At 53.8% G+C, this 23,045-nt stretch overlaps 10 protein-coding genes across 10 annotated transcripts; 4 read left to right on the top strand and 6 right to left on the bottom strand.

Moving 5' to 3' along the window:
• Window positions 1-777: 777 nt before the first annotated feature.
• On the top strand, window positions 778-3,910 carry BKA58DRAFT_238183 (uncharacterized protein). Its single transcript, XM_046166621.1, has 2 exons — window positions 778-3,490; window positions 3,541-3,910. The coding sequence occupies exons 1-2, from the start codon at window positions 979-981 to the stop codon at window positions 3,774-3,776; spliced, it is 2,748 nt and encodes a 915-aa protein (XP_046022005.1). The 5' UTR covers window positions 778-978; the 3' UTR covers window positions 3,777-3,910.
• Window positions 3,911-4,523: 613 nt separating this feature from the next.
• Window positions 4,524-5,560, bottom strand: BKA58DRAFT_238150 (uncharacterized protein). Its single transcript, XM_046166619.1, has 2 exons — window positions 5,106-5,560; window positions 4,524-5,043 (listed from the first exon to the last, which is right to left on the bottom strand). The coding sequence occupies exons 1-2, from the start codon at window positions 5,448-5,450 to the stop codon at window positions 4,687-4,689; spliced, it is 702 nt and encodes a 233-aa protein (XP_046022004.1). The 5' UTR covers window positions 5,451-5,560; the 3' UTR covers window positions 4,524-4,686.
• A 697-nt stretch (window positions 5,561-6,257) lies between these two features.
• BKA58DRAFT_443115 (catalase-like domain-containing protein) lies at window positions 6,258-8,200 on the top strand (the record flags this gene model as incomplete). The annotated part of the gene is made up of 4 exons (XM_046173956.1): window positions 6,258-6,496; window positions 6,551-6,716; window positions 6,766-7,929; window positions 7,985-8,200. 4 exons carry the CDS (start codon window positions 6,258-6,260, stop codon window positions 8,198-8,200), a joined length of 1,785 nt encoding a protein of 594 aa, XP_046022003.1.
• Window positions 8,201-8,339: 139 nt separating this feature from the next.
• Window positions 8,340-10,463, bottom strand: BKA58DRAFT_321687 (fungal-specific transcription factor domain-containing protein; the record flags this gene model as incomplete). The annotated part of the gene is made up of 2 exons (XM_046167824.1): window positions 8,340-10,218; window positions 10,270-10,463. 2 exons carry the CDS (start codon window positions 10,461-10,463, stop codon window positions 8,340-8,342), a joined length of 2,073 nt encoding a protein of 690 aa, XP_046022002.1.
• A 125-nt stretch (window positions 10,464-10,588) lies between these two features.
• Window positions 10,589-11,720, top strand: BKA58DRAFT_238133 (uncharacterized protein). Its single transcript, XM_046166618.1, has one exon. The coding sequence runs from the start codon at window positions 10,685-10,687 to the stop codon at window positions 11,639-11,641; it is 957 nt and encodes a 318-aa protein (XP_046022001.1). The 5' UTR covers window positions 10,589-10,684; the 3' UTR covers window positions 11,642-11,720.
• A 79-nt stretch (window positions 11,721-11,799) lies between these two features.
• Window positions 11,800-13,327, bottom strand: BKA58DRAFT_322659 (ZIP zinc transporter-domain-containing protein; the record flags this gene model as incomplete). Its single annotated transcript, XM_046167864.1, has 3 exons — window positions 11,800-12,958; window positions 13,006-13,107; window positions 13,164-13,327. 3 exons carry the CDS (start codon window positions 13,325-13,327, stop codon window positions 11,800-11,802), a joined length of 1,425 nt encoding a protein of 474 aa, XP_046022000.1.
• A 1,301-nt stretch (window positions 13,328-14,628) lies between these two features.
• BKA58DRAFT_443111 (putative peptidase family-domain-containing protein) lies at window positions 14,629-15,588 on the top strand (the record flags this gene model as incomplete). The annotated part of the gene is made up of 1 exon (XM_046173955.1): window positions 14,629-15,588. One exon carries the CDS (start codon window positions 14,629-14,631, stop codon window positions 15,586-15,588), a length of 960 nt encoding a protein of 319 aa, XP_046021999.1.
• A 1,653-nt stretch (window positions 15,589-17,241) lies between these two features.
• BKA58DRAFT_237873 (uncharacterized protein) lies at window positions 17,242-18,559 on the bottom strand. The gene is made up of 2 exons (XM_046166614.1): window positions 17,727-18,559; window positions 17,242-17,662 (listed from the first exon to the last, which is right to left on the bottom strand). The coding sequence occupies exons 1-2, from the start codon at window positions 18,195-18,197 to the stop codon at window positions 17,603-17,605; spliced, it is 531 nt and encodes a 176-aa protein (XP_046021998.1). The 5' UTR covers window positions 18,198-18,559; the 3' UTR covers window positions 17,242-17,602.
• Window positions 18,409-19,949, bottom strand: BKA58DRAFT_238073 (uncharacterized protein). Its single transcript, XM_046166617.1, has 3 exons — window positions 19,828-19,949; window positions 19,635-19,761; window positions 18,409-19,585 (listed from the first exon to the last, which is right to left on the bottom strand). Exons 1-3 carry the CDS (start codon window positions 19,866-19,868, stop codon window positions 18,620-18,622), a joined length of 1,134 nt encoding a protein of 377 aa, XP_046021997.1. The 5' UTR covers window positions 19,869-19,949; the 3' UTR covers window positions 18,409-18,619.
• A 205-nt stretch (window positions 19,950-20,154) lies between these two features.
• On the bottom strand, window positions 20,155-21,693 carry BKA58DRAFT_462593 (uncharacterized protein; the record flags this gene model as incomplete). The annotated part of the gene is made up of 2 exons (XM_046174854.1): window positions 20,155-20,958; window positions 21,008-21,693. The coding sequence occupies 2 exons, from the start codon at window positions 21,691-21,693 to the stop codon at window positions 20,607-20,609; spliced, it is 1,038 nt and encodes a 345-aa protein (XP_046021996.1). The 3' UTR covers window positions 20,155-20,606.
• Between the last annotated feature and the right edge of the window lie 1,352 nt (window positions 21,694-23,045).

The raw sequence follows: 23,045 nt of genomic DNA, 5'->3' as shown, positions 1-23,045 counted from the left end.
AGCGAAGATCGTGAACGGAACGAGGAACTGAGTCGGCCCGCGCAGGGCATTTGCACCGGACGAGTCACGAGGCCATGGCAGTCCTGGCGGTCAAGTTGGGTATCACAGGGCTATCCCGTGCTAGCGGGGTCAGTTGGGCGGCGGAAGACGTCTGTAACAGCTAGAAAGGGCAGCTAGGCGGCGGGGCAACGTTGTTGACAGGTCGAGCGCGCATGCGGCTACCACGGTGCTGACGTGCCTGTGGCAGCGAGAGTGAAGCGTCTGGGTGGAACGTGGTAACTGCTCTGCAGCTAGCCAAATTCTAGTAGGAGGAGGAGCAGCAGCGGGCGGACCCTGTTTCTGTGCGGCGAGAGATGCCGGCGCCTGAGTGGCTGTGCGACGCAGGGGTCGGCGGGCCCAAGCGAGGGCGATGACATAGTGCAATCTGACGCTCTCCACGCACCCTCGAAACCAGGCGGGCGGCGGCCTGGGCACGCTCTCTGTACCCGACCGAATCCTCACCCTCCTGCTGTCTATCCTTACTGTCCATCTCGTGTCGCGCGCTGCACCCCATCGCTCCCATCGTCGTGTGCACATCGGCCGTTAGCCCACCCCACCGCACTTGTCCGCCTCATTCGCTGCCTCGCGGTCCCCACCTCGCGCCCATAGTATCGTGCTGGGCATACCCTGGGAGCCGGCTGCAAATATCACGTTGATTTTACACCGTGCCAGTACCCCCGCCCCCTGTCACCACTCACGCCAGGGAACTTGGGCTATCCCACAACCATCGGGCAACCTGTTCGCGCTGCTAGTCGTCGACCCTACTTGGCTGAGCCCACCGGCTGCATCCTCGCTGTCGAAACGCCCTTATGTACGTCGAGCTGCGGCTGTCTTCTTCGCCAGGCCTAATTTCTAATTCTCTTTCGTTGGTGCCATTTGCTCTTCTTCTCTTCACTTGCCAACATTTCCCCATTTTGAAACCACGACTGGGCTGACACGATGTTGGGCAGCGTTCTCCTCCCCACTAAGCCGCCTGGCCTGAGGTCGAATACTTATTCTAGCACCGTTGCGCCGCCCCTTCCCCCACGCCGTAACTCTTTGTCCACCCAGCCCGCTGCCAAAACTGCCGCCAAATCCGCTCCGCTCCATATCAAGACCGTCACGCTGTCAGGCGGCATGGACACGCGATACAACCGCCCCTCGTCCCCGCGAGGCCGCTACTCCAACCCCGCCAGGTCCTCGACGGGCACCTTCGCTGACCCCTACTACACTTCGTCCTACTATGGCCGCCCCAGCTCGCCGCGTTCCAGCGTCGACCGCATTGGAACCTCGCACACCTCGCACACCTCGCACCACACGCCCTACTACACGCCCAGCCCCACGACGTCTTCCCACGCCAGCAGCACCAAGTACGACTCGTACACAGGACGCCCACGACGAAACACCAACGACCTGACCCGCCCCAACGTGAGCACCAGCGCCCTGCCTCAGACTTCACTGCCACTCCGCACCCCGTACTCGTCCCACACCCACACCGACCGGCCGCGAAGCCCCCTCACCCCCTCCTATGCCAAGGGATCCGACACCTACATCACCCCGGCTGCTTCACGAGGCCACAAGAAGGTCTACAGCGTCGACGACAGCAGCCACCTGACCAAGCTCGTTGCTGAGGTCGAGCCCGCACGCCACCGCGATCATGCAGACCGGGGTTACAGTATCACAAGTGGCGGCCGCAGCTACCACGACAGCAGCAAGCCCCCGTCGCGCCTTACCGACCTGAGCAACAGCGATGGCTACTCCTATACGGACCCGGCGAGCATGTACCGTGACACGGAGCCAGCCTGGCGGAGGCCACGTGCTGGCAGCTTGGAACGTGGCTCTCGCCCCACCAGCATGATCGCGGATCGCCCCTCTCGTACCTCTACTCGCGACCTTGGTCCTCCCCCGTCCACTCGTGGCTTCGACAAAATCAACAGCATCCCGCGGCCCCATGCCAGATCATCCTCGATTGAACGGGCACGCGAGATCCCCAAGTACGATCCCTACCCGGACTCAAACCTTGGACGATCCTCCTCCTCTCGCACTTCTCGCGCTCCTGCCGCTATCCATCAGGAGCCCCGCCGAGACGCTTACCGCGATGACTACGACCGCCCGAGCCGTGGTGTTGAGAACAAACGCCACAGCACCGCCTTTGAGGACCGTGAAGTGACCAGCCGTGGGTTCGGCATCGCACCAGGCCCCCCGAGCCTTGCACACGACCACCACGCTTTGGACAGACAGCCTCTGTACACTCCTGCCGAGCCTCCTCGACCTAGGCCACAGGAGTCTAGCAGCCATTACTACCAGCCAGACCGCGCCGAGGCACGCATGCCGGAACCTCGCTCCTCCCGTGACAGGGATGTTGTTCCACCCCAGGACTACGAAAAGCGCCCCCGTGAGCGTGAGAGCGGCCGAGAAGAAAAAGGTGGCTTGGTCCAAACCATAACTGGTGCAGCAGCAGGCGTAGCAGCGACCCTGGCCGGCGCTGGTTACATGAAGAAGTCCCGTGACAAGGACCGTGGTAGCGACCGAGACTCATCAGGAGAGCGTGAGCGTGAGCGACGGAAGGAATACGATGAGCGTGACAAGCGAGACCGTCCTGACGAGCGACGAGAGAGGAAGTCCGAAGGCCGCCGCAACTCGCTTGTGCCGCCTCCACCGCCCCCGGCTGCTGCCCCAGCCGCTCCCCCCGCAGCGATCGCAGCTCCCGACTACCCTCCGATGCAACCCGAGTACATACCTCAGCCTCGCGAGCGTCGATACGAAGAGGACGAGAGAGAGAAGGTTCCTTCTCGTAAGGCACCTGCACCGTCTACTGCGGGAAGCGACGAAGAGCGACCACGTCACTACGTTGATCGCGACGCCGAACGCCGGAGGGACCCCGCACCCCAGGAAGCCGCTCTGGACCCTGACGAGGAATATCGACGACGTATTCAGCAAGAAGCAGAACGTGCTAGCCGCAGCACTCGTGACAAGGACAGCGACTCTGACCGCGAGAAGGAGCGACGGAGGAAGAAGGATGAGCGTGACAGGTCTCGAGGTCCTGAAGAACGCTCGCGTGCGTCTCCTCCAAGGGATCGCCCTGTGAGCACCTATGATGGAGGCATGGTACAGGAGCCGGAATCAATGGAGAGGGAGTCTACCGGGAAGAGTGTAGTGATTGTCGAACCCCCTAAGGAACCCGTCGCGCCAGTCAAAGGTATCCTTCGCAAGCCAACTGAGAAGTTCCCTGAGGACCCTGAGCCTATCCGCGAGGGTGTTGCACCACACAAGGACGCATTGAAGGGCAAGGACATTCCTGTCGGAGCTCGATGGACGAGGATCGATCGTCGTCTCGTCAACCCTGAAGCCCTCGAGCAAGCCAAGGAGCGCTTCGAAGAGCGGATGGACTGTGTCATCGTGCTGCGTGTCTTGACCAAGGAAGAAATCCAGAAGCTCGCTGATCGTACCAAGAAGATCCGCGAGAGCAGAGGTACGTTGAAATTATATCTCATCTCGTGATCAGTACTAACATACCCGCAGAAGAGGAGTACGACCATGACCGCCGCGACCGTGACGACCGCGACAGGCGAAGTCACCGTTCCAAGGACGACAGGGATGACGAGGAGCGTGACAGCGACCGAGAGCGTCGCCATCACGATCGTGAGCGACGCCGCCGCTACGACGATGAGAACGACTATGACGACCGCGAGCGAGAGCGAGAGCGCGAACGCGAACGCGACAGGCCCAGGAAGGTTGAGATCGATGACGGAAGGTGATTGCAATGAATAGCTTTGCGCATAGTGCTCCGTGTTTCCTTTCCTTTGAGAACATGTCGAGTATGCGCTTACGCTAGCTGGACTGTAGAAGAGAATGAAGGACACAGGGGGAGTCGTTCAGGTCCGTGGTCGAGGACACCACGACGGAGAAGCCACTACACCACTTGGCAGATCCGACATCCCACAAATCTAGAAAAAGAAACATTGGAAAGTCCGGCACGCCGCATCCTCTGGCGTTCCGGAGAGTGCAAGCCCTGGCTCCCCGCCTCAACTTCGCGTTTCGAGGCGCCACCGCCGAAGCAGCAGTGCACCAGAGCACAGCTCCGACCATCGTTCATCCACACAAGGCGGTGTCAGGGTCAGGCGCAAACGCAAACGCAAACGCATTCGCAGAGTACTGGATTGGCTATGGAAGTATATGGCACTCTTTTGTTGTCGAATGTTGTTTGGCGCTTGGCTGGCGTTTAGGGGGTAGGTTCTCTGTTCACTTTCGTTTTGCATAGCGACGGGGGTGGCATAGCATAGCATGGCGAAGAGTGAGTGAGCGAGCGAGCGAGCGAGAACCTTCTTGTACAATACTCGCATTTACCTTCACCTTTGGAATACCTAAACGAATTGGATTGTTCAATATGGCTACCTATAGATGTTAGTGTTGCTGTGATGTTCGTATCCGCGACGCATGACATGGCCAGTGCAAATGATGGATATCTGCTGTTGAGAGCGCTGGTTAGAGCAACATGGAGCAATTTCTTCGAAGCCATTAAGTCACCGTAGCTTCGAGGTGGTCATGCTTCTTCACTGCTCGGAGAGCCACACGTGATCGAGGCAAACACCATATGTTCTCAATATCTACAGATGCATAACATAGAATACAGTTTTACATTCAACTACCTCTCACACGCTCACATGCTCACTTCTTACTCGGATTCGGACTAACCGTCCCCTCTGGAAACTTGCGAAAGATATCCGCAATATGATCAATCGGCGCCGCCAACATGCCCATCGGGCCCTCGAAATACGGGTTCTCGCCCGCACTAGGATGGCTCCTAGATGGCACAAACGCCTTTGTGCGACCAAAGTTCTTGGCCAACGACTCTGAGTTTCCGCGGTTTTCCGCAGAGGACAGGGCGGCTTCGAGGGCAGGCAGGTCGTCGCGTTCTTCTTCGGCGATGTGGCGCTCGAGGAGGGACCAGATCTCTTTGAGCTTGGGGATGTAGGATGAGGATGCTGGATCCATGTTCTGGAACTCTTTGAGGAGCTTTTTCACCTGTGTGTTTGACGTGTTAGTTGGAGGATGATGTGGATTGGCATGGAAGGAGTGGTGTTTACCTCGTGATGCTGTTGTCGGTCTGACTCTGCATGCTGCTTTCCCTTTTCTCCCATGTACTTTTCCATGGCTGGGTAGACGAGGAGTTCTTCAGCGACAGAGTGGCGGGCTAACTCCCATGTAAATTGGTTGCCGTAGCGGGTTGCATGGTCGATGTTGTCCGGGTTGTTGATGATTTCTTTGTAGTATGTTTCTAGCTCGCGGTGGTCTTTGGTGATGGCTTCTGAAATGGTCGAATTGAGCGCTATCTGGATGCGAAAGTAGGCTGGTCTGGCAGCGCTACGGATTGAGTGTGGCCTGAAGGCGGCCCGCGTGAGTGGTGATGCGATGGCGCGAGGAGCGAACATTGTGACAGTATGGGCTGAGTATCGAAATCTGAGTTAGGATTGAGAGAAGGGTGTACCAAACTCGTTTTCGAGGTCAGTCGCGAGCTTTTGTTTCACATGGTTGTTGACAAGATAATACGTCATTCCTTCGCCAGAGGCGCGCTTTCTCTGCCCAGGTGTTTGCCCTCTGGATATGCGTGCGCAACTTGTCGCTGATGTCGCACAGTGTATTGGATGACGATTACCTGCTGCATGATTGGACTGGGAGCGGCATCCACCTGTCGTGTGTACGGTACCGATTAATTGTGCAAGGTGGAGTAGCGTTCCGCGGACCGCCGTATTGGTGATGCAGGATGCATCGGACCGAAAACGTCACATTGCCATCATGCCGGAACATGCCAAAGTCCAGAATTCCCATGCCCTTGCTACCCACCACGCTCCACAATACCCGCGGACTGCCAATGCCGCTGCGAATGAGCGAGCATATATTAGTCTATCTTTGCGAAAAAGGTAACGCCCACTAAATGCGGTATTGAATAAGGAAATATTCTCAGCATCTAAACCATTCAGGTCTTCGATGCGCATGGCACTAAACCTCAACGCATCAATCCAGCTATCAACTGGTCCTGCACGTGAAGTCGTGGCAGTCTACCCCTCCTGCCTATGCGTCAGAGACGCATCACTTTGACAATATGCCAAACAACCGTAACAGCCGTTACCCATGTGCGCGGCAATGGTTTACCCTCCAAGATGCCTTTTTAAACTCGCACGCACTGTTTCTTCTCCATGGAAATTCCCACATCTTTACCAAGCAAACTTGCCGCCATCATGTCGACCGGTGCAAACGCCTCCCAGAATGACCCCCTGCAGCATCCCCTCGAGGCCATCTCTCAGGGTATCCAGAGCGCTACTGGGGAAAAACGTGCGCCAAGGCAGAGCCACATGGGCTCAGCCAACGAGGGACCTGCTGATATCGCTGCGAAAATAACTGGCGCAGTCCAGGGCGGAAAGCGTGAGGATGATGGTCCTTACTTTACCTCCAATGAGGGTATCCCATGGATTGATCCGTAAGCTTGCGAGTACCTGCACGCCTCAAGGATGTAGTTGTTAACGTCTTGTAGGGCACACAGCAAGACTGTCGGCGGACTTCCTTTGGCCAGCGATGTCTTCCTCTTCCAGAAGCAGCAGACGTTTAACCGTTCCAAGAACCTTGAGCGTATGGTTCACCCTTGCGGCTCTGGCGCATTTGGATACTTTGAGTGCACCAAGAAGGTTGACTCCCTTACGGTAAGCGTGCCATGATCCCCTACCATCTGCCAAATCTGACTTTTCCTAGAAAGCCAACTTCCTCTCCAGCGTAGGCGAAAAGACTCCCGTCTTTATCCGTTTCTCGACTGTCACAGTTGGTCGCGAATACCCAGATGAGGCCCGCAACCCCCGTGGCTTCGCCATCAAATTCTACACCATGGAGGGCAACTACGACATTGTCGGCCTCAACTTCCCCATCTTCTTCTGCCGCGATCCCATCCAGGGCCCAGACGTAATTCGTTCGCAAGCTCGTAACCCCAGGAACTTCCTTCCTGACTACGATGCCATCTTCGATCTTCTAGCGAACACACCCGAGAGCAACCATGCCGGCCTCATGTTCTTCAGTGACCACGGTACCCCAGTAGGCTGGCGTTTCAACCACGGCTATGGTTGCCATACCTTTAAGTGGGTCAATGCTCAGGGCAAGTTCGTGTACATCAAGTACCACTTCATTGCCAAGCACGGTCAGAAGCAGTTCACCCAGCAAGAAGCAACACAGATGTGTGGTGAAGACCCAGACTATTCCAAGCGCGACCTGTGGGAGACCATTGAGAAGGGTGAGGAGATCGAATGGACCGCCATGGTACAGGTCATGGAGCCTGAAGACGCTGATCCCGAGAAGCTTGGCTTCGATCCCTTTGATGTAACCAAGATCTGGCCGCGCAAGCAGTTCCCCATGCAGGAGTTTGGTCGTCTTGTACTAAACAAGAACCCCGAGAACTACCATCGCGACGTTGAGCAAGCTGCTTTCTCACCCGGTAGCATGGTCCCTGGTATCGAGGACTCGCCTGATCCATTGCTCCAGTTCCGCATGTTCTTCTACCGCGACGCGCAGTACCACCGCATTGGAGTAAACCTCCACCAGATTCCTGTCAACTGCCCCTTTATGTCGAAGTCCTTCGCGCCTCTCCAGTTCGATGGCCAGATGCGTGTCGATGCCAACCACGCAGGGAACAAGCAATACAACCCTAACAGCTTCGCGCACAAGTTCCGTCCTGATGTCGCTGAGGCGCCGTACCAGGTTTCAGACAACGTTGTGAGCCGCAAGAGCCACTACTGGCATGAGGCTAAGAAGAACGAGTACGACCAAGCGAAAGAGCTGTGGAGCAGGGTCATGTCGCCGGAGAGGAGGCAACACACCATCACCAACACCTTCAACATGCTCAAGTTTGTCAAGTACGCTGACATTCAGGTAAGTCTTTTGCGTGTATCCTTCAGTCGTTCCACATATACTGACACCCTACTAGAAGAAGTACCTCGCACAGGTGTACAACATCGGTCCCGACTATGCTCAAGGCATCTACGACCTCCTTGCGAGCTCTGACTCCAAGCCGGAATTCCCCTTCTCAGAAGTCGAGAAGCTGTCTGAGTCGGCACACGTGTGGTTCAAGGAGGAGAAGTTCCGCCCTTCGAATGGAGAGAGATTGACTGGATATGCGCCTAGTGGAGCGATCTACAACTGAGTTGTAGAGTGAGATTGCATACGAATGCTTGCGGAGATACCTAGCGCTGTAGTACCCTAGTGGCAAGAATGAAGTACGGAGTGTAAGAGCCACACGCGTTAATAATAACTTACTACTGTGGTGGCACAACAAGACCCATTCACTCCGTTGTGAGCAGATCTTCTGGACACCATTGCTGCAGGGTACCTTCACCAAAAGCAAAATCGTTCTCAATCTGCGTGAAGAGATATTGATCCGCTTCGTCCAGGGTCCATGACCAGGGCTTAGGGCTAGTGGCAGCTGACGCAGGACCTTCCATATCATGTTGGGTGTTACGAATTGCGATGCTATCGACACCTTCTTGCTGCGACGGCATTTGCGCAGTAGTGCCGACCGAACTAGACTGGCCAATATTCCTCGCGACGCCTCCGTCATCCGCTTCCATAGCCAACCTAGAAGCAGTTTCTCTATCGAGGTATTGGAAGAATAGCTGCAATACCCAGTTTGTCACTTCCCATGTCTTTTGAAGTTCTTGCAAGCCCAACAGGCAAAGCTTGGCTCGATGTTCAGCGAGCGTGCGGTTGATACCGCTCGAGCGCCGGAAGTTGACAACGTGGATGCAAAGTGTGTTAAAGAGGTTTGTGATGACGTGCATCTGAGCGTGACCGATGTTGCCATCTGGTAGCATATCCTCGACTATACGCGAGTTGCGCGCTGCCGCCTGGAGCGCTACATTCCCGTCCGCGGATGTGTTACTGTTCTCATCTACAACGAAGCTTGTGCGGTGGAGTAGAATGAGTAGGTTGTTGTACGCGAGATGGAGCATGCTGGCTTGGAAGTTAGGTGGGTCGCCAGCATCCGTATGCAGCTGCATGACACTCGGGAGATCTTGTCTCCACTTATGTAGCTCGTTCCGGAGTTTGATTCTTTCTTCGGGGGCAAGATCTCGCCCTGGCAGATAGCCAGCATCCACTACTCTGCCCAGGAAGACTGCCAGCTGCACCATACTTATCGTGTAAACCGTATATCTATGGCGGTCCTCGATAGAAGTGGATGACGCAAAAGCAGAAGTGAAATCCGCGGAGGACAATGGCTCGATATCGCAATCTTTGTCGCGTATGCGGCACGGTAGTCCCAGAGCCGATGCGCATTGTCGCTCGCGCACATATATAGCCCACCAGAGCCTCCTCTTGACCCTCGCGCGTCTCTCATCAGTATCGCCCCCGGAACGATGTAGTGCTCTTGTTTGCGAGAGACTAATAGCTGTGCCTAGCCAATGTCGCGCGTCCTTCTCCAATAACGCACCAGCTCGCCAAAAGCTCATCAGAAACAGAGCTTGTATGACTGTGACCTTATCAGTCTCGTACGTAGCATCGTATAGGTCTTTTGCCCTGATGTAAAAGAACCATTTTGCTCGATGACGGTTTCCCCACCCAAGAGCCTTGAGGGTAGACTCTTCGCAGTGGATAACGCCAATAAACATCATAGCTTGTAAAGACAAGGCAGAAAACGTGAAGTCTTGGTATGAGGCCCAGAATTCTTCTTCATCTATGATTGCGAAGTGTGGATGAAACCATTTGAAGTACGCCTGGAGGAGCTCGAGCCGGACCTCGGCAGGGGGAAATGAAAAGGCTCCCTCTGCTTGCAGGATCTTCTTGCGCGCAAGACGTCGATCGGATTCCCATTCTGGCACGAACGATTCTGCTCTTGCGGCGTTTGGGACGGCATGGCGAAAACAGGACTGTCGGCGCTCTGCTGCTGCTGCAGATAGCTCGCCAGCCTCCCCTGTTGTCACATAGCGCAAAGAGCTGGATTCACCAAGGAAGACGGCGTCGTCTTGGTGAATAGACCCTGTCGTTGGTGGATTGCTCTGCTGTTCTGTCGACACTGCCGGAGTGTGAAGTTGGTACTGGCTTCCGGAAGCGGGCGTGTGGGTATTGTTGGGGCTGTGGAAATTTGACGATAGCGACGCGAGAACATGTGACGCTGCCACCTCGTCCTCGTGTCGCTGCGGGCTCAGAGCCGATGTACTTGGTGGGCTTTTCGGGATTAGTACCTGCCACAGAGTGCTCCAAGTGGGCTTAACTCACGTTCTGCTGCGGACCTCAGTCTCGGCCCGCGGCCTCCTGACGTGCTTTCCGCGCCTCGATTCACGCGTCTCGCATTCGACGTTGCCGGCTGCGCAGTTAGTACAAGGATGGCGATCCGTGACATCACACTTGACGCGTCGCGCATTACAGGTCACACACGCCAGCTTTGCGCGTTTCCGTGGTGGTTCGGACATGTTGCCGAAGCTCGACGTTTGCTTTGTTTGGAAGACGCCGAAGTCGGTTACCAAAATTGCTCCGTGAAGCATGACGTTATCGATATCGGCTATCCTTCGGCATCTTCCTCCACCTCTCTAGCTGTCGACCATTACTAATTGTTCATTTCGCATCATCAAACTCATTGCGAGCACTTTATTGATACGTCGATGCTCCAGGGTGATAGAAATATTGCTGCATCATGACCTCTGTGGCCCGCCGCCTGTTGTCAACAACCTCCTCCAACCGCCAAGCCTCCGCAACGGAAGCATGTAGTGAACTCCTCACACGTTTCCAAAAAGGGCCCGTATCGATTCGTAAACAACTCCTCGATGCAAACCAACTTCAACTGCTCTCCATAACACTCAACCGAACCCCCTCCTCTTTCAACCCGCCACCAACCGGCACGCCAATCCCACCCGGTTACCATCTAGTCTACTTCACTCCCTCCATCGTTGAAGCCGAATTGGGACTTGATGGCACAGATCGCACCGTGAACCCTTTGAGTCCATTTACTAGACGAATGTGGGCTGGCGGCGAGTTAACGTGGGCGCAAGACAAAAATGCACTGCTAAGAGTGGGCCAGGAAGTCAAGGAGACGACGAAACTGCTGAGTGCTGAGCCTAAAACGTTGAAGAATGGAGGAGAGATGCTGCTCATTAGTGTTGAGAAGACCTTCTCAAACGACCACGGTATTGCATTGACGGACCGCCGTAGTTGGGTATTTCAGCGTGAGCTTACGCCTGAGAATCCAGCGAAAGTACCGCCAAAGCCAGAAGAGAAAGAATTGCCGACTGGCAGGCACCAGAGAGACTTCTGCCAGACGCCCACTTCGTTATTCCGCTTCTCAGCGCTGACGTTCAATGCGCACAAGATACACTATCTGCCTGAGTGGTGCAGAGAAGTAGAGGGCCACAGAAATTCTGTTGTACATGGACCGCTCAATCTTATCAATATGCTGGACTTTTGGCGAGACACAAGCGAAGATGGGGACACGGAGGCAGTACCCAGGTCCATAGCGTATCGTGCTACGAGCCCGCTATACGTCGGTGAGCCGTATCGAATATTGATGAAGCACGATTCCACCCCAGAAGGATGGAGAGCGGAAGTATGGGACAGTTTTGGAAAGCAGAGTATGAAGAGCACTATCTTGAAATAAGTGCATTCTTCTATAGGTTTGGCATTAAGGGTATAAGCTAAGTGAAAGTCCAGACTATGATCCGGTCTAAATAAGAGCCCAAACACTCATCCCAATGTGGCACCGTAAAGTCATTACTTCAGCATCGTACAGTCGTACAGCCCTCCAGAACGATTTGATCAAGCCCACTTGCCCAGAACACTCATGAGGACAAGACCGCAAACAAGCGCGAACAGTGCACTGATGGTTCTGGCAGCACCCGCATTGAGTAATTTTCCGTGCATCCAGTCTCTCGCCAACATCTCAACAAGTCCAACCCATGTTAAGATACCAGCGGAAAGTGCATCGAGTGTTCCAATGGCGATGATGGTGCTAGGGTCGTTGCCGTTGAAGTGGTCTAGCGTTCCAATACCGATAGCCATGCCGATGGGTGTAATGAGCGCAAAGATTCCACACATGAGGAGCTTTTGTGCTGTACCGGCAGCAGCTTTGGGGAGCTCGGCGATGCAAGTTCCAAGAGCAATACCTTCAAACATCTGATGGAAGAGGATAACGATGAAGAGTGTGATGAAGAATCCATCGCTTGCAACGACAAGGGTGATACCGATGAGGATGGAGTGGAAGATGATACCTGCCTCTAGGTTCATTACGTTGATCTTCTCTTCCATGGGGGTAGCCTCGCGCATAGGGCCGTGGGCATGAACAATTCCATGACTGCGGTTGAAGTCATGAGTGGGCTCTGCCGAAGGAGAGCTGTTTCCAGATTTGTCACCACTAGCTGCCACCTCGGTGTTGGGAGCAGTGTGTTTTCCCTGACGCCACTGGACAAAGCGCGCACCGAGGTAGTCGACCAGGAACGACAACATCAACCCAGCCATGAAGATGGCAGCGGTGGTAGCTTCATACTCCAGTACACCCAGACATTGGTTTGCGAACATAAGCTGGGCGTGGGTGAACAGATGGACGAATGCGGTAGAGATGACGATACCGGTTCCAAACTGCTTGAGGACGACGAAGACGATGTTGTTGGCGCCAATGAGGTTGAACTTCCGGGTCAAGACGGGGGTAAATACACCAAGTCCACTGGTGAAGAGAATAACGAAGAGTAGACCGACTCGAAGGGGGATGTTGTAGTCGCGCTGGGGAGCATCGCAGTTGACTTCGGATTCGCTTCCACCAACGCAGTGCTCAACACCAGCGTGGTCGTGGCAATGTCCTTTGCTTCCTGCTGGCTCACTTTCAGCAGCTGACTCTTCCTCCGTGTGCGAGGAGCCTTCTGTCGATTCTTCAGCATCGGTCATAAGCAGGACATCTTCGCCGGCATCGTCGACACAGTATCTGCTCGAGTCAGCATCTCGTCAAACATTGTGATAGGTGGTACCTACGTGTCGGTTTGGTGCTTATGACATTCCGTGTATTCTGCTTGGAACTCTTCTGTCGCAGTGGGTCCGACTACCTGGTACTCGTCTTCGCCAAACATGCAATAGCTGTTGCAAGTTAGCGCCAAACTCTACCAGCCGAAGTTGATAACGGGCAAACATACAGAACAGTGTTATGGGGATGACATGATGACACGGCCGTGATGGAGGGGGTTCCGGTAGTGAAGACGGTGGTAGTCGCGCCAACTTGAGTGACAGTGACGGTGGGTGTCTGCGCAGCCACAGAGCCCGCAAGCAGCAGGACTGCAACAGAGAGGGTAGATCGCATGGCTGAAGGCATGTTCAGAGTCTACCGGATATGTCTGACGAGCGAACCGACGGGTGTAAAGCTGCTCGAGGTGATACCAGCTTAGGCCCTTGATATATCGGCCTCGTTCAAGCTTTTCGTCGTGTCAGCGGATTGGAACGGATGTACCGTGATGGGGCAAGGCAGCCCCCCACAAGGATGCCGCGAAGAAATCTTCGGTATCCATTTGTCTCTGGGGCTTGCATTTGCTTCACAGTGAGCGCCACGGGCGGTCTTGGCATTGAGTACCCTGTTGGATGGTTTACCTTGGCACAAGTCTTGTCTCGGAGCAAACGTCAAATCAGAGGCCACAGAAGCCGAGTCTTTGCTTTTCGGTAGACGGCTTCGCTACAGATGCAGTAGGTGGGTGGAATAGCGCAATTATTTAGGTGGCGGAGGTCTTGGCGAGGTATGTTGGGGATGCATCGTAGGCGCGACGTAGCCGGGACCTAGGAGGCTCTTCGGCGCATAACACTAACACCAGGTCTGACAACTCCAACACTTGGATGAATCCTTATGAGTTCAGGTTAGTATCGTTCTTTGTCGTTCAACCTCAAGAATTCAGAATATGGCAGTTGTTCTCTTACTTCCAGTAAGACTTTTCGGGGTTGTCTGAGATTACAGCACAGCGCAGTGAATAATCATGAGCCCCGTTGAAGAACAGTGACTCGATAACCGTCGTACTTCTACCTTGCTTCACTCTTGACATGACATATCGCGTGGGAGGCCGCTTCGGAACACATCGATCACCCACATTAATGCCTTCGGCCTTCCCGAACGCAGGTAATCCTCCCGACAACATGTCCTTGGGTGGGAGAATTTCTCTCCATTGGGTGCCCATCATGGTACTTACATACCCATAAATCCACGTTCTGAGTGGAAAACCTGTCGTCCAGACCCCCATGCACCTCCATGCCAAGCTCAACCATTCGAATTGTACGTCAGGCCAAGGTATAGATCAGCCTCCAGATCCGTGTAGTGTAGCATTTGCATCTCCAGATAGGTGATAGACCGGGAGTATACCGGTTGATGTACCTGCGCCTGCAGCCATGAGGCGTCTTTTCTTCACGTCTCGGCGGTCAAGGTTGCGGAGACGTCGGTACATGAGCACCGAGAGGAACAGTCCTCAGTGGTGACATGCCATTCTGATAGAATATAAAGAGGTCTGCAGCTCTTTTGCAAGCATCCTCATCAAGCATACGGTATCCAGCTTCTCGGGACACTCACTGAACTCCGGTTCGCATATCAATTTCCAGAGCTCAGTTTCTCAGATCAATTTCACAATGGCTGCTCGTGCCTCTGCTCTCATGCTCCTTGGAGCCTCCGCCGCCATGGCTGGACCTCTTGCCCCTCGCCAGGCTACCGTCACGGTCACCCACACCGCCGAGGCTGCTCCTGCTACCACAGCTTGGGATGCCGGTGCTGTTCACCAGTTCCCCATCCACGCTTCTTGCAACGCTACCCAGCGTAGCATGATCCAAAAGGGTCTCGATGAGACGTTGACCATCGTCGGCCATGCCCGCGACCACATTCTCCGCTACGGTAACAACTCCGAGGTCTACACCAAGTACTTTGGCGAAGCCCCCACTGGTGAGCCTCTTGGTTGGTTCACTAAGATTGCCGACGGCGACAAGTCTGGCATCCTCTTCCGCTGCGACAACATCGACGGAAACTGCGACCAGGAGGGTTGGGCCGGTCACTGGCGCGGCTCCAACGCGACTTCCGAGACTGTCATCTGCGACTTGTCCTACGAGATCCGCAGGCCTCTTTCCACCATGTGCATGCTCGGATACGATGTCGCCAACGGCGCCACCAACACCTTCTGGGCCTCTGATCTTCTCCACCGTCTTCTACATCTTCCCCCAGTTGGTGAGGGTGTCGTCGAGCACTACAACGACGAGGAAGAGGAGAAGTACCCCGGAACCCTCGCTCTTGCCAAGAACAACGCTACCTACGCCGCGAGGAACAGCGACACTCTCCAGTACTTTGCTCTTGAAGCTTACGCCCATGACATCGTCGTTCCCGGTGTTGGCTGCCCTGGCACTTACACCCCTCTTGAGGAAGAATCTTCCGCTGCTGCCACCAGCACTGCTTCCGCCACCGCCTCCGCGTCTGCTGCTCCTGCCTCTGCCTCTGCTGCTGCCACCTCTGCCGCTGCTGCCCCCGCTGAGGCCTGCGAGCCTCACGACGACCACTGGCACTGCCCTCCTGGCGTCCCTGAGCCTACCTCTCCTCCTGCTTAAGCGTTTGCGCTATGATCGCCGCCCATGTGGCTACGAATAACGGACTTACTTGATCTTGTCATCGAGCTCCTAAGTGAACCATAGAAGATCACGATAGACATTAATGATAATCCACTTCCTCTGATGACATCAATCGACAAATGCTTGTGACTGTTACGATGAGGTACTGAACATGAAACGCCTTGTGATTCAGTCTCTTCTGATTGGCCTGGGTCGTGGTAAGTATGGCATCCTATGCGATTTGGTGCACTCATAATAAGCTCGTCACTTCACAACGCACCCACAAAGTAAAGCCACTCGCGAACAGACTCCAAGTTCGAGCGCGAAGCCCAGAACGTTACCGCACCCAGGATCATTGCGCTACTAATAAGATGCTGATCAAGGATACTGCGAGCTCGGCGCAGTTTCGATGGCGATCGGTGAGAGAGCCACACCCACATAACCCCGCTTGTCTTATGTGGATTAGCGCACGAGCTTAGGCCAGAGCCTATGTTGAAGCATATAAACCGGCGTTGATTCAACAAGCATTCCCTTCAACATTGCTCTCCCATGCTTTAACTTCATATGTACTGGGACAATAGCAGATGCATCAACTTCTTTGACAAGGTGGTCGGTTTTTCTCAATCCAGTACTAATCCCGAATCTGCTGCACGGATGATTCCAAGATTATGAGGAGGGGATCAGAGCCCTGGGTGAACAAGACGGTGAAGATGTCGAGGCTATGAGTGTAGAAGCGATAGGGGAGAAGATCGAGAAAGATGAAGAAAAAATACGGAAAGAAGCTCGCTTTGATCCGCGCAAAGTCAGACAGGACCAAGCTCGCCAAAACACTGCACGGCATCTTGAAGAGAACGACTTTCACTTCCGCGACGCGTCAGCCGCTATTGATATGTTTCTGAAAGGGAAAATCCCTTGCGCTATCCGTGCGTGCGACAAGATAAACCGTGTCCGCCTCTACATCCGTTATAAATCGTTTCTGGAATGGGCGGGCTGGGGCAAAGGGGATTATGGAGATGGCGGACCGCCAGAAACCGACGAAGATTATGAACGTCTATGGTGAGGTCTATCAAGTGGCAAAGTTCTTTTCACGGATACCCTTCCCTTCGCGACCACACATCAAGAAGCTGGAAATCGTTACTATAACACAGGACCTTCTTCTTGGCCACGGATTTACGAATCTGAAAGCTGTGTATTTGATCTGTGAAGATTTCCAAGATGACGAGCGCGTCAGGATGTATGAAAAGTACAGCGCTTTGATTGAGAGTCGCGAGATGCACTACGAAGTGATCCTGCATTGTCCTGCCAAGAGAGCCACATGCGACACAGAACCCCACGAGGAAGACCCACGAACGATTCGAATGTAGTCACGCGCCGATGACATAGCGGTCCCATATTTCGACGATGAAGAAGCCTTTCCACCACTTGCGTCGCTCAACAATGACGCAGAGGCGACCCAGATACGACGAGCCAACCACACTTTCCGCACTTCGTACGCCTCATACGCAAGGAGATGGTATCGAAAGATACGTATCGCAGCTCTGAGGACCTCTGCGTCACTCAGTCTGAACAAGCAGATAATGGCTTCGACTGTTTGAGGACTTCACTATTAGCGCGCGTTCTCGGAGCGGCGATGTTGCTATCGTTAAGGGGCACAGCTAGAAAGAACAAATGCATGAGATTTATTGCAAGATGCCAGACAAACAATGTGCGAAATAACGTATACTGGAAAATAAATGCCAGTGTCAATTACCAGTTGCCTGCGATAGCTTCCACATTTGACCTCTCAAACTTCTCGGACTAGGTGACCATCTTCCGCAATATGGTCACCCAAATTAGGAGCTTGTGGTTGTTCTCGGGAGATAACGGGTGCACCAATCTGTTCATGCTAATCCATGTATGACGCATCGTCCCTCAGGAGCAGAATCGCATCTGGTTGAATCTTCCATGCTTCCTTTGGATTGAGAATGAAGTCAATGGTATCGGTAGTGAAACGGTCGCCGGTGCCTGCTTTCAGCTAGTGCCAGGCCTGCGGGCCAGGTGCCTCACGGTTCGGAGTCTCAAGGCAGAACTCTATCTAAGGCACGCTAAGCGTTAGTATGCTGCTCATCGACACTACTGTCGTCTTGCGAGTGACTCACCCAACGGATGTTGCTTGGTGGGAGCTGTTGTCTGTACATGACCCACTCCGCCATCCCAGTCCCCAGTCCATAGTGGCTGAATGCAAGGTCGACAGCGAAATAGAGGCCAAAAGCGCCGGGGATAATGACCGAGAACGCACACCAAAGACAGCAGAAAGCGGCCGCTCCTCTCCAAGCTGATCTGCCTTCGCAGAATGAGTATGATCCGGACGAGCTCTTAGCTCCATCCACCTCGCCCCAGAAGCCTAGTTTTGACTCTTCGTCGTCGTCGTCGTCGTCGTCGTCGTCGTCGGTGTGAGCATGAAGCAATTTATGCGTGTAGGTACCATGACTGTTCTCATTCGATGAGATACCGGTATCTGTCGCCTTAGAAACAGCTGCAGAATCAGGGAAGTATGCGAGCAGTGAGGCATGCGGCAAGGCGGCATCGACGTCTGTGTTAGAAGTCGACATTTTGGGTACGTTCGACATGGTGAATTTGATGCAAAAGATGCGTATATATTATGTGTGATTCCCAAAAGAGATCAAAATCGATGAATGCAGCAGTGCCAATTGAAGTTCTCCGGGGTTTCGCGCGGGTCGATTGACGGGAGGATGTACGAGAGAAAGAAATAACGCGGGTGTCATATAACTCGCAGCTGAGCACAGCCATTGCATCCGGCGAGAAAGTGCGCTCGGCGATCAACAAAGGGTTGTGGAAGGTATCGGCACCGTAAAGTCAATGGCGGTGGAGTGATTGCCGCGAGTAGTGGGAGGTTGGGGTATCGCACGTGTTCAAACAACGAAGAGGAAGTCGCGAGAGAACGTCACTAGATGAATCCGGCAAAAGGCTGTATGCCACATAGTAAGACAGTGTGAAAAGGCTCGAATTAGTATGATAGCAGGAGTACCCATTACGCTGGAGATCCGAAAGCAAGAGTTGGTTGACTTGACACCGCATTACCAGTACTACTGGGTGATGACGAGAAGCTTGCAAATCCGCCCGAAGTGCGTGGGGGGAGACTTCCAAACAAGCTTCCGTTGGCTGGAGTACTAGAGGTAGTGGCACCTGGTGTATGAGAATAAGAGGCAAACCCGGTGCTCGTCACATGAGCATTGGAAGAGGCGGAAGTAGCGATGGTACCGGAGGTGGGCGGACCAGCAGTAATGACCAGGTGAGAAGCCGTGTGAGCAGCACCTGCAGACGAGACAAACTTCTGAGGGCTTGCAGGTTCCATCTTCCTTGGCCAGGACTTGAGGAGCAAGAAAGACAACTCATCAATGGTGTCCAGCTTCGACTCCAGCCCCGGTAACTCCGTGATGTCCACCTTGAAATACATCCGGAAAGCCTGAACTATCTCATCTCGAAGACCGCGGTTGGACTCTGGGGTGTTGCTGTACGTTAGTTGTACTGCGGCGATGAAGTCTTCAGAATCGACGTGATGATCCAGACTATCCCGAAACTTGATTTTTGCAAGTCGGCCAAGCCCCTTCACCTGATATTTATCAGCGAGTGCATACATGCCCGCGTGGATCGTAAGCGGGCTAGTGATTTCGATGCTGTTGTCGGGCTTTCGGTGGCTGACGTATTGCGATGCCTTCTTCTGCTGCTCTACTTTCAACGCCACCTGCTCGATATTCTTCAGGTTCAACGCAAGGCAAGCGCATTGATCATGAGGCTGAGAGCTTCCAAATACGCCTCTGCGGGGATGGTGAGCGGGCGCTGCTGCTGTGTTGGGCTCATATTGCTTGAGCTGTTCGAACGCGGCGATGCCAACTTCATCGGTAGGATCGTAGTCGCCCAGATAAAGGTAAGCGATTAAACGTCGGATCATCTCTGGGTCATCGTCCGGCAGATCGATACGTCGCTCATCGGCCTCCTGCTTTGTTGTCAACACAGAAGATTGGCAGGAAAAGCTACCGACTTACCTTTCCACCGAATTTGATATTGTTCGCGAAGAACTCGCATGCTGAGCCAACAACAACGGAATGCACATCAAATGTTGAGTTGCCGCAGCTGATGACTAGGTCGGTGAAATCGCCATTCTTGTAGGCCCTAAACCATGTCAGAGCCGGATACGGATGCTGCGACGGGCGCGCTAGTGCAGTACGGAGGACTTACCTGAGGATGTGAGGTGGACAGCTGAATGGCATTTTACACATCGGTGAGGTTGCGTTTGAGGTTCTTGACGAGCGACGCGTTGGACGCGTCCATCATGAGATTACGCCGACGCGGCGCATGGGCATCAGTGTGGCTCGCCAGGAGCCCCTTCTCGAACTGATAAGCGACAGTTGTGCATTCCCGGCTTTACCACATACAGCGTTGCTACGAAGGGGTAAGAATATTGCATGCCTGATGACGCAACGTGAAGATGTTCGGGTTCGGAGAGTTTATGTATGCAGGTGTCAGCGCGAACCACGCTAGCGCTAGGGCGTCGTCGGGTCCCCAAGACCAACACCGTCTTATATGATACTCTCCCCCACCGGCCAGACACCGGATCCTTTCTGGACTCCCGACAGAAACTCTCAGCATACCCAAGAGGTATTCACGACCTTTTCGCACGATGACGCCCTCGACAAAACCGGAGCCTGGATGACCCCAGCCCATCATCACGGACGCGCACAACCAAATTTTCGACTCTGACAACCTCCACGCTATCTGATGTACTGATTTATTTGTCTTCGCGTCATGTATGTATCTATCATAAGCCTCTCTAGCCTCTGTCAATCCAACAATGTCGGAAATGCCAACCCGATATCTTCTACGGACACGTCTTCCAACCCTTTCGTGGCTTCTGCAGGTAGGCCTGAGAGACGCAACTTCTCAAGCCTATCTGGCAGCATCTCCGCAATTCTCTTCCTCGACACCAAATTCTGCCCCAAAATTCCTTCAAAGGATATTTAAGGGTACTTCATTTGGCTGAAGTGGACCAGGCTTGTTACCGGCTCCAGGTACTCAAAGGAATCCCGGTTTGTGTCGCCTTCCTTGATGCACAGCACTTCTAGTGTCTGCGATACTGCGAACATGGTTTTGATGAGGATTTCCATGCTTCCTCGCACATCATCTTCGAGGATATCCGCCTCGATTTGGTTTGGCCCTAGAGCAAAGCACTTATTGCTCGTGTTGATGGTGAGCGATCGCAGGAAGCACATTCGCTGAAAGAGCTTGGGTAGGTCGTTGTATCTCTGGTCGTCGTCGTCGTCGTCGTCTATGAAGACCTCTGTAGAGAGATTCAGCTCCAATTCTTCGATCCTGGAAACACCCATGGATGCAATATCCCAGTCAACGCTGCAATGCCGACCAAGGGTAATGGCCTTCAGGCAAGGCAATGCCAACCAATCCCAGCTGATATGACGAGCATGCAGATGCAGCTTCCGGATCGTCTTCAAATCCTGGGTTCATGGCGATGTCGAGGGGGTGTGAGCCGGCCTTTTCGGGGGGGCTACACTGTGCGCTACATGCATGGCCATAACGACCGCTGTCCACCTCGTGCAGGCTGCCGTTGAAGAGTATTTGCAGATCGAGCTCTTTCAAGTTTGGAAGGGAAGCAAGGAGTAGTGCCACGATCTGAGTCTCGCCCATATACACGCGTGTGTGCTGGGAGAAGCCCTGGAGTGCTTGATTGTCAGCCGCGGACAGGGTGGTGAACGGAATCTCGACAAGATGAATGATGGGTCGCAGCGTGAATTGGTTCACTGCGCGTGCTAGGTCCGGACGGCTGAAGACGGTGCGAGCCAGCCGGACGATTCCTTGCGGCATAGCATCGTCGGTGTAAGAGATTGTGGGACATTGATGGAGTGCCTCCTGTGCCATAGAGCCGATATGTCTGGCTTCCAAACTGAGGTTGTGAAGATCGACTTCTGGGACTTGGGTGACGACATGGAGGAGGAGCTCTTCGGGTAGCCTTTTCAACGGGAATAAAACAACGGCGGCGGGTTCATCTGCGCACAAATTTGTTAGCATCGGAGTCCTTTCTGGAACATACATTTTGGCTGGCTGCGAGTTGAGGTCTGTCATGGCTGAGGTTGGCCGGAAGGGAAGTTTTTGCAAGAGACGGAGATGGTATTGCGCGTGTGAGAAGTTTGCAACGTTGGGTATAAGAATCTGCAAAGGGGAAGGACGCGACGAGCGATGAGCGATGAGTGTGATCGTACGCAAACGGCGCGCAGATTCCGATACCGCGATACCACACCTCACTGCCAACACGACCATCGTCGCATGCCACTTTCGATATGTATGTGGTCTAATACTCGACGATCACCGACTGGATACATGGCCGCATCGCGACGTTACGTCAAATGGCAGAGAGGTGCAATGGCAATGGAATGCAATGATACTCGATGGATGCGCTCGCAAACATGGACCGCGATGTCAAAGTACATGCTTTGAGATGCTGTATATCGCAATACCTCCCAACGAGCAATGATCCGTGATGTATAGGCAGAACATTCGAGAAAAATCTGAAGTTTGACGCACACGCATGGTACGCGTGACACCCATGACCATCCCGTCTCTTCACCCCCAAACATTCACCAGCGCGATCCGGACAAACAGCTCGCACGAACACTTTCAAAGCCTATCGTGCGTCTGATTTCAAAGCCACAGATCGGTAAGCACTGTAGATCCGCCCCACCTCCAGAAGCAAGATCCAGGAACGGACCGAAACCGTTGTAGATCTCTTGGTAGGGGTTGTACACTCAAACTGGGAAAGTATGTTCTGTGTTGAGAAAACCTCATGTGTAAGCCAGGTGGCTGATGCACGATCTCCGGCTCTTCTGTAGAACTTGACGTAGACCGTAGCAAATGCTATTCTCTACTTCTATCTTTATCACATCAAGCACGTCCGTGGTCACTGATAACGCTATGTGGGTGAAAATAGTAATCGCAAACGCTATCGACACGCCGAAATGGCATCCGATGAGATGACGTAGGTTTCTGGTTTGCCTCTCGGGCCAATTTGTACCTCGATATGGGTTATTAGTACACAGTGATATGGCTGATGCGAGGTTGAGACAGGGCGTATGTTTTGATAGATATATTTGTAAAGGTTACATCACGAAAAGAATAATACAAGATCGCTCATTGGCATCGCTAGAAGTGCTGCAAAATATCTCAAGAAAGAAAGAAAGAGATTGCCGATGGGCAGAGTCAATAGGTGAGAATAAGGGCCTATTGGCTTAAGCACACCGGGTGTGACGTTGAACTGCGCGGATGCGCGGCTCGACAAGGATAGTAAGACATGCTGACCCCGCATCATGTCGACGGTTGACTGCGGCTGTCGTGAAACACGGTGCCTTAGCCAAGACAGACGTTTTGTGTGGTGGCTGCGTACCTCCCGC

The sequence above is a fragment of the Alternaria rosae genome (genome assembly GCF_020736505.1).
Source record: "Alternaria rosae strain MPI-PUGE-AT-0040 chromosome Unknown BKA58scaffold_9, whole genome shotgun sequence".
Classification (NCBI taxonomy): Eukaryota; Fungi; Ascomycota; class Dothideomycetes; order Pleosporales; family Pleosporaceae; genus Alternaria; species Alternaria rosae.
Note: the sequence above shows the minus strand (reverse complement) of the source record. Positions and strands in the feature narration are given on the sequence as shown.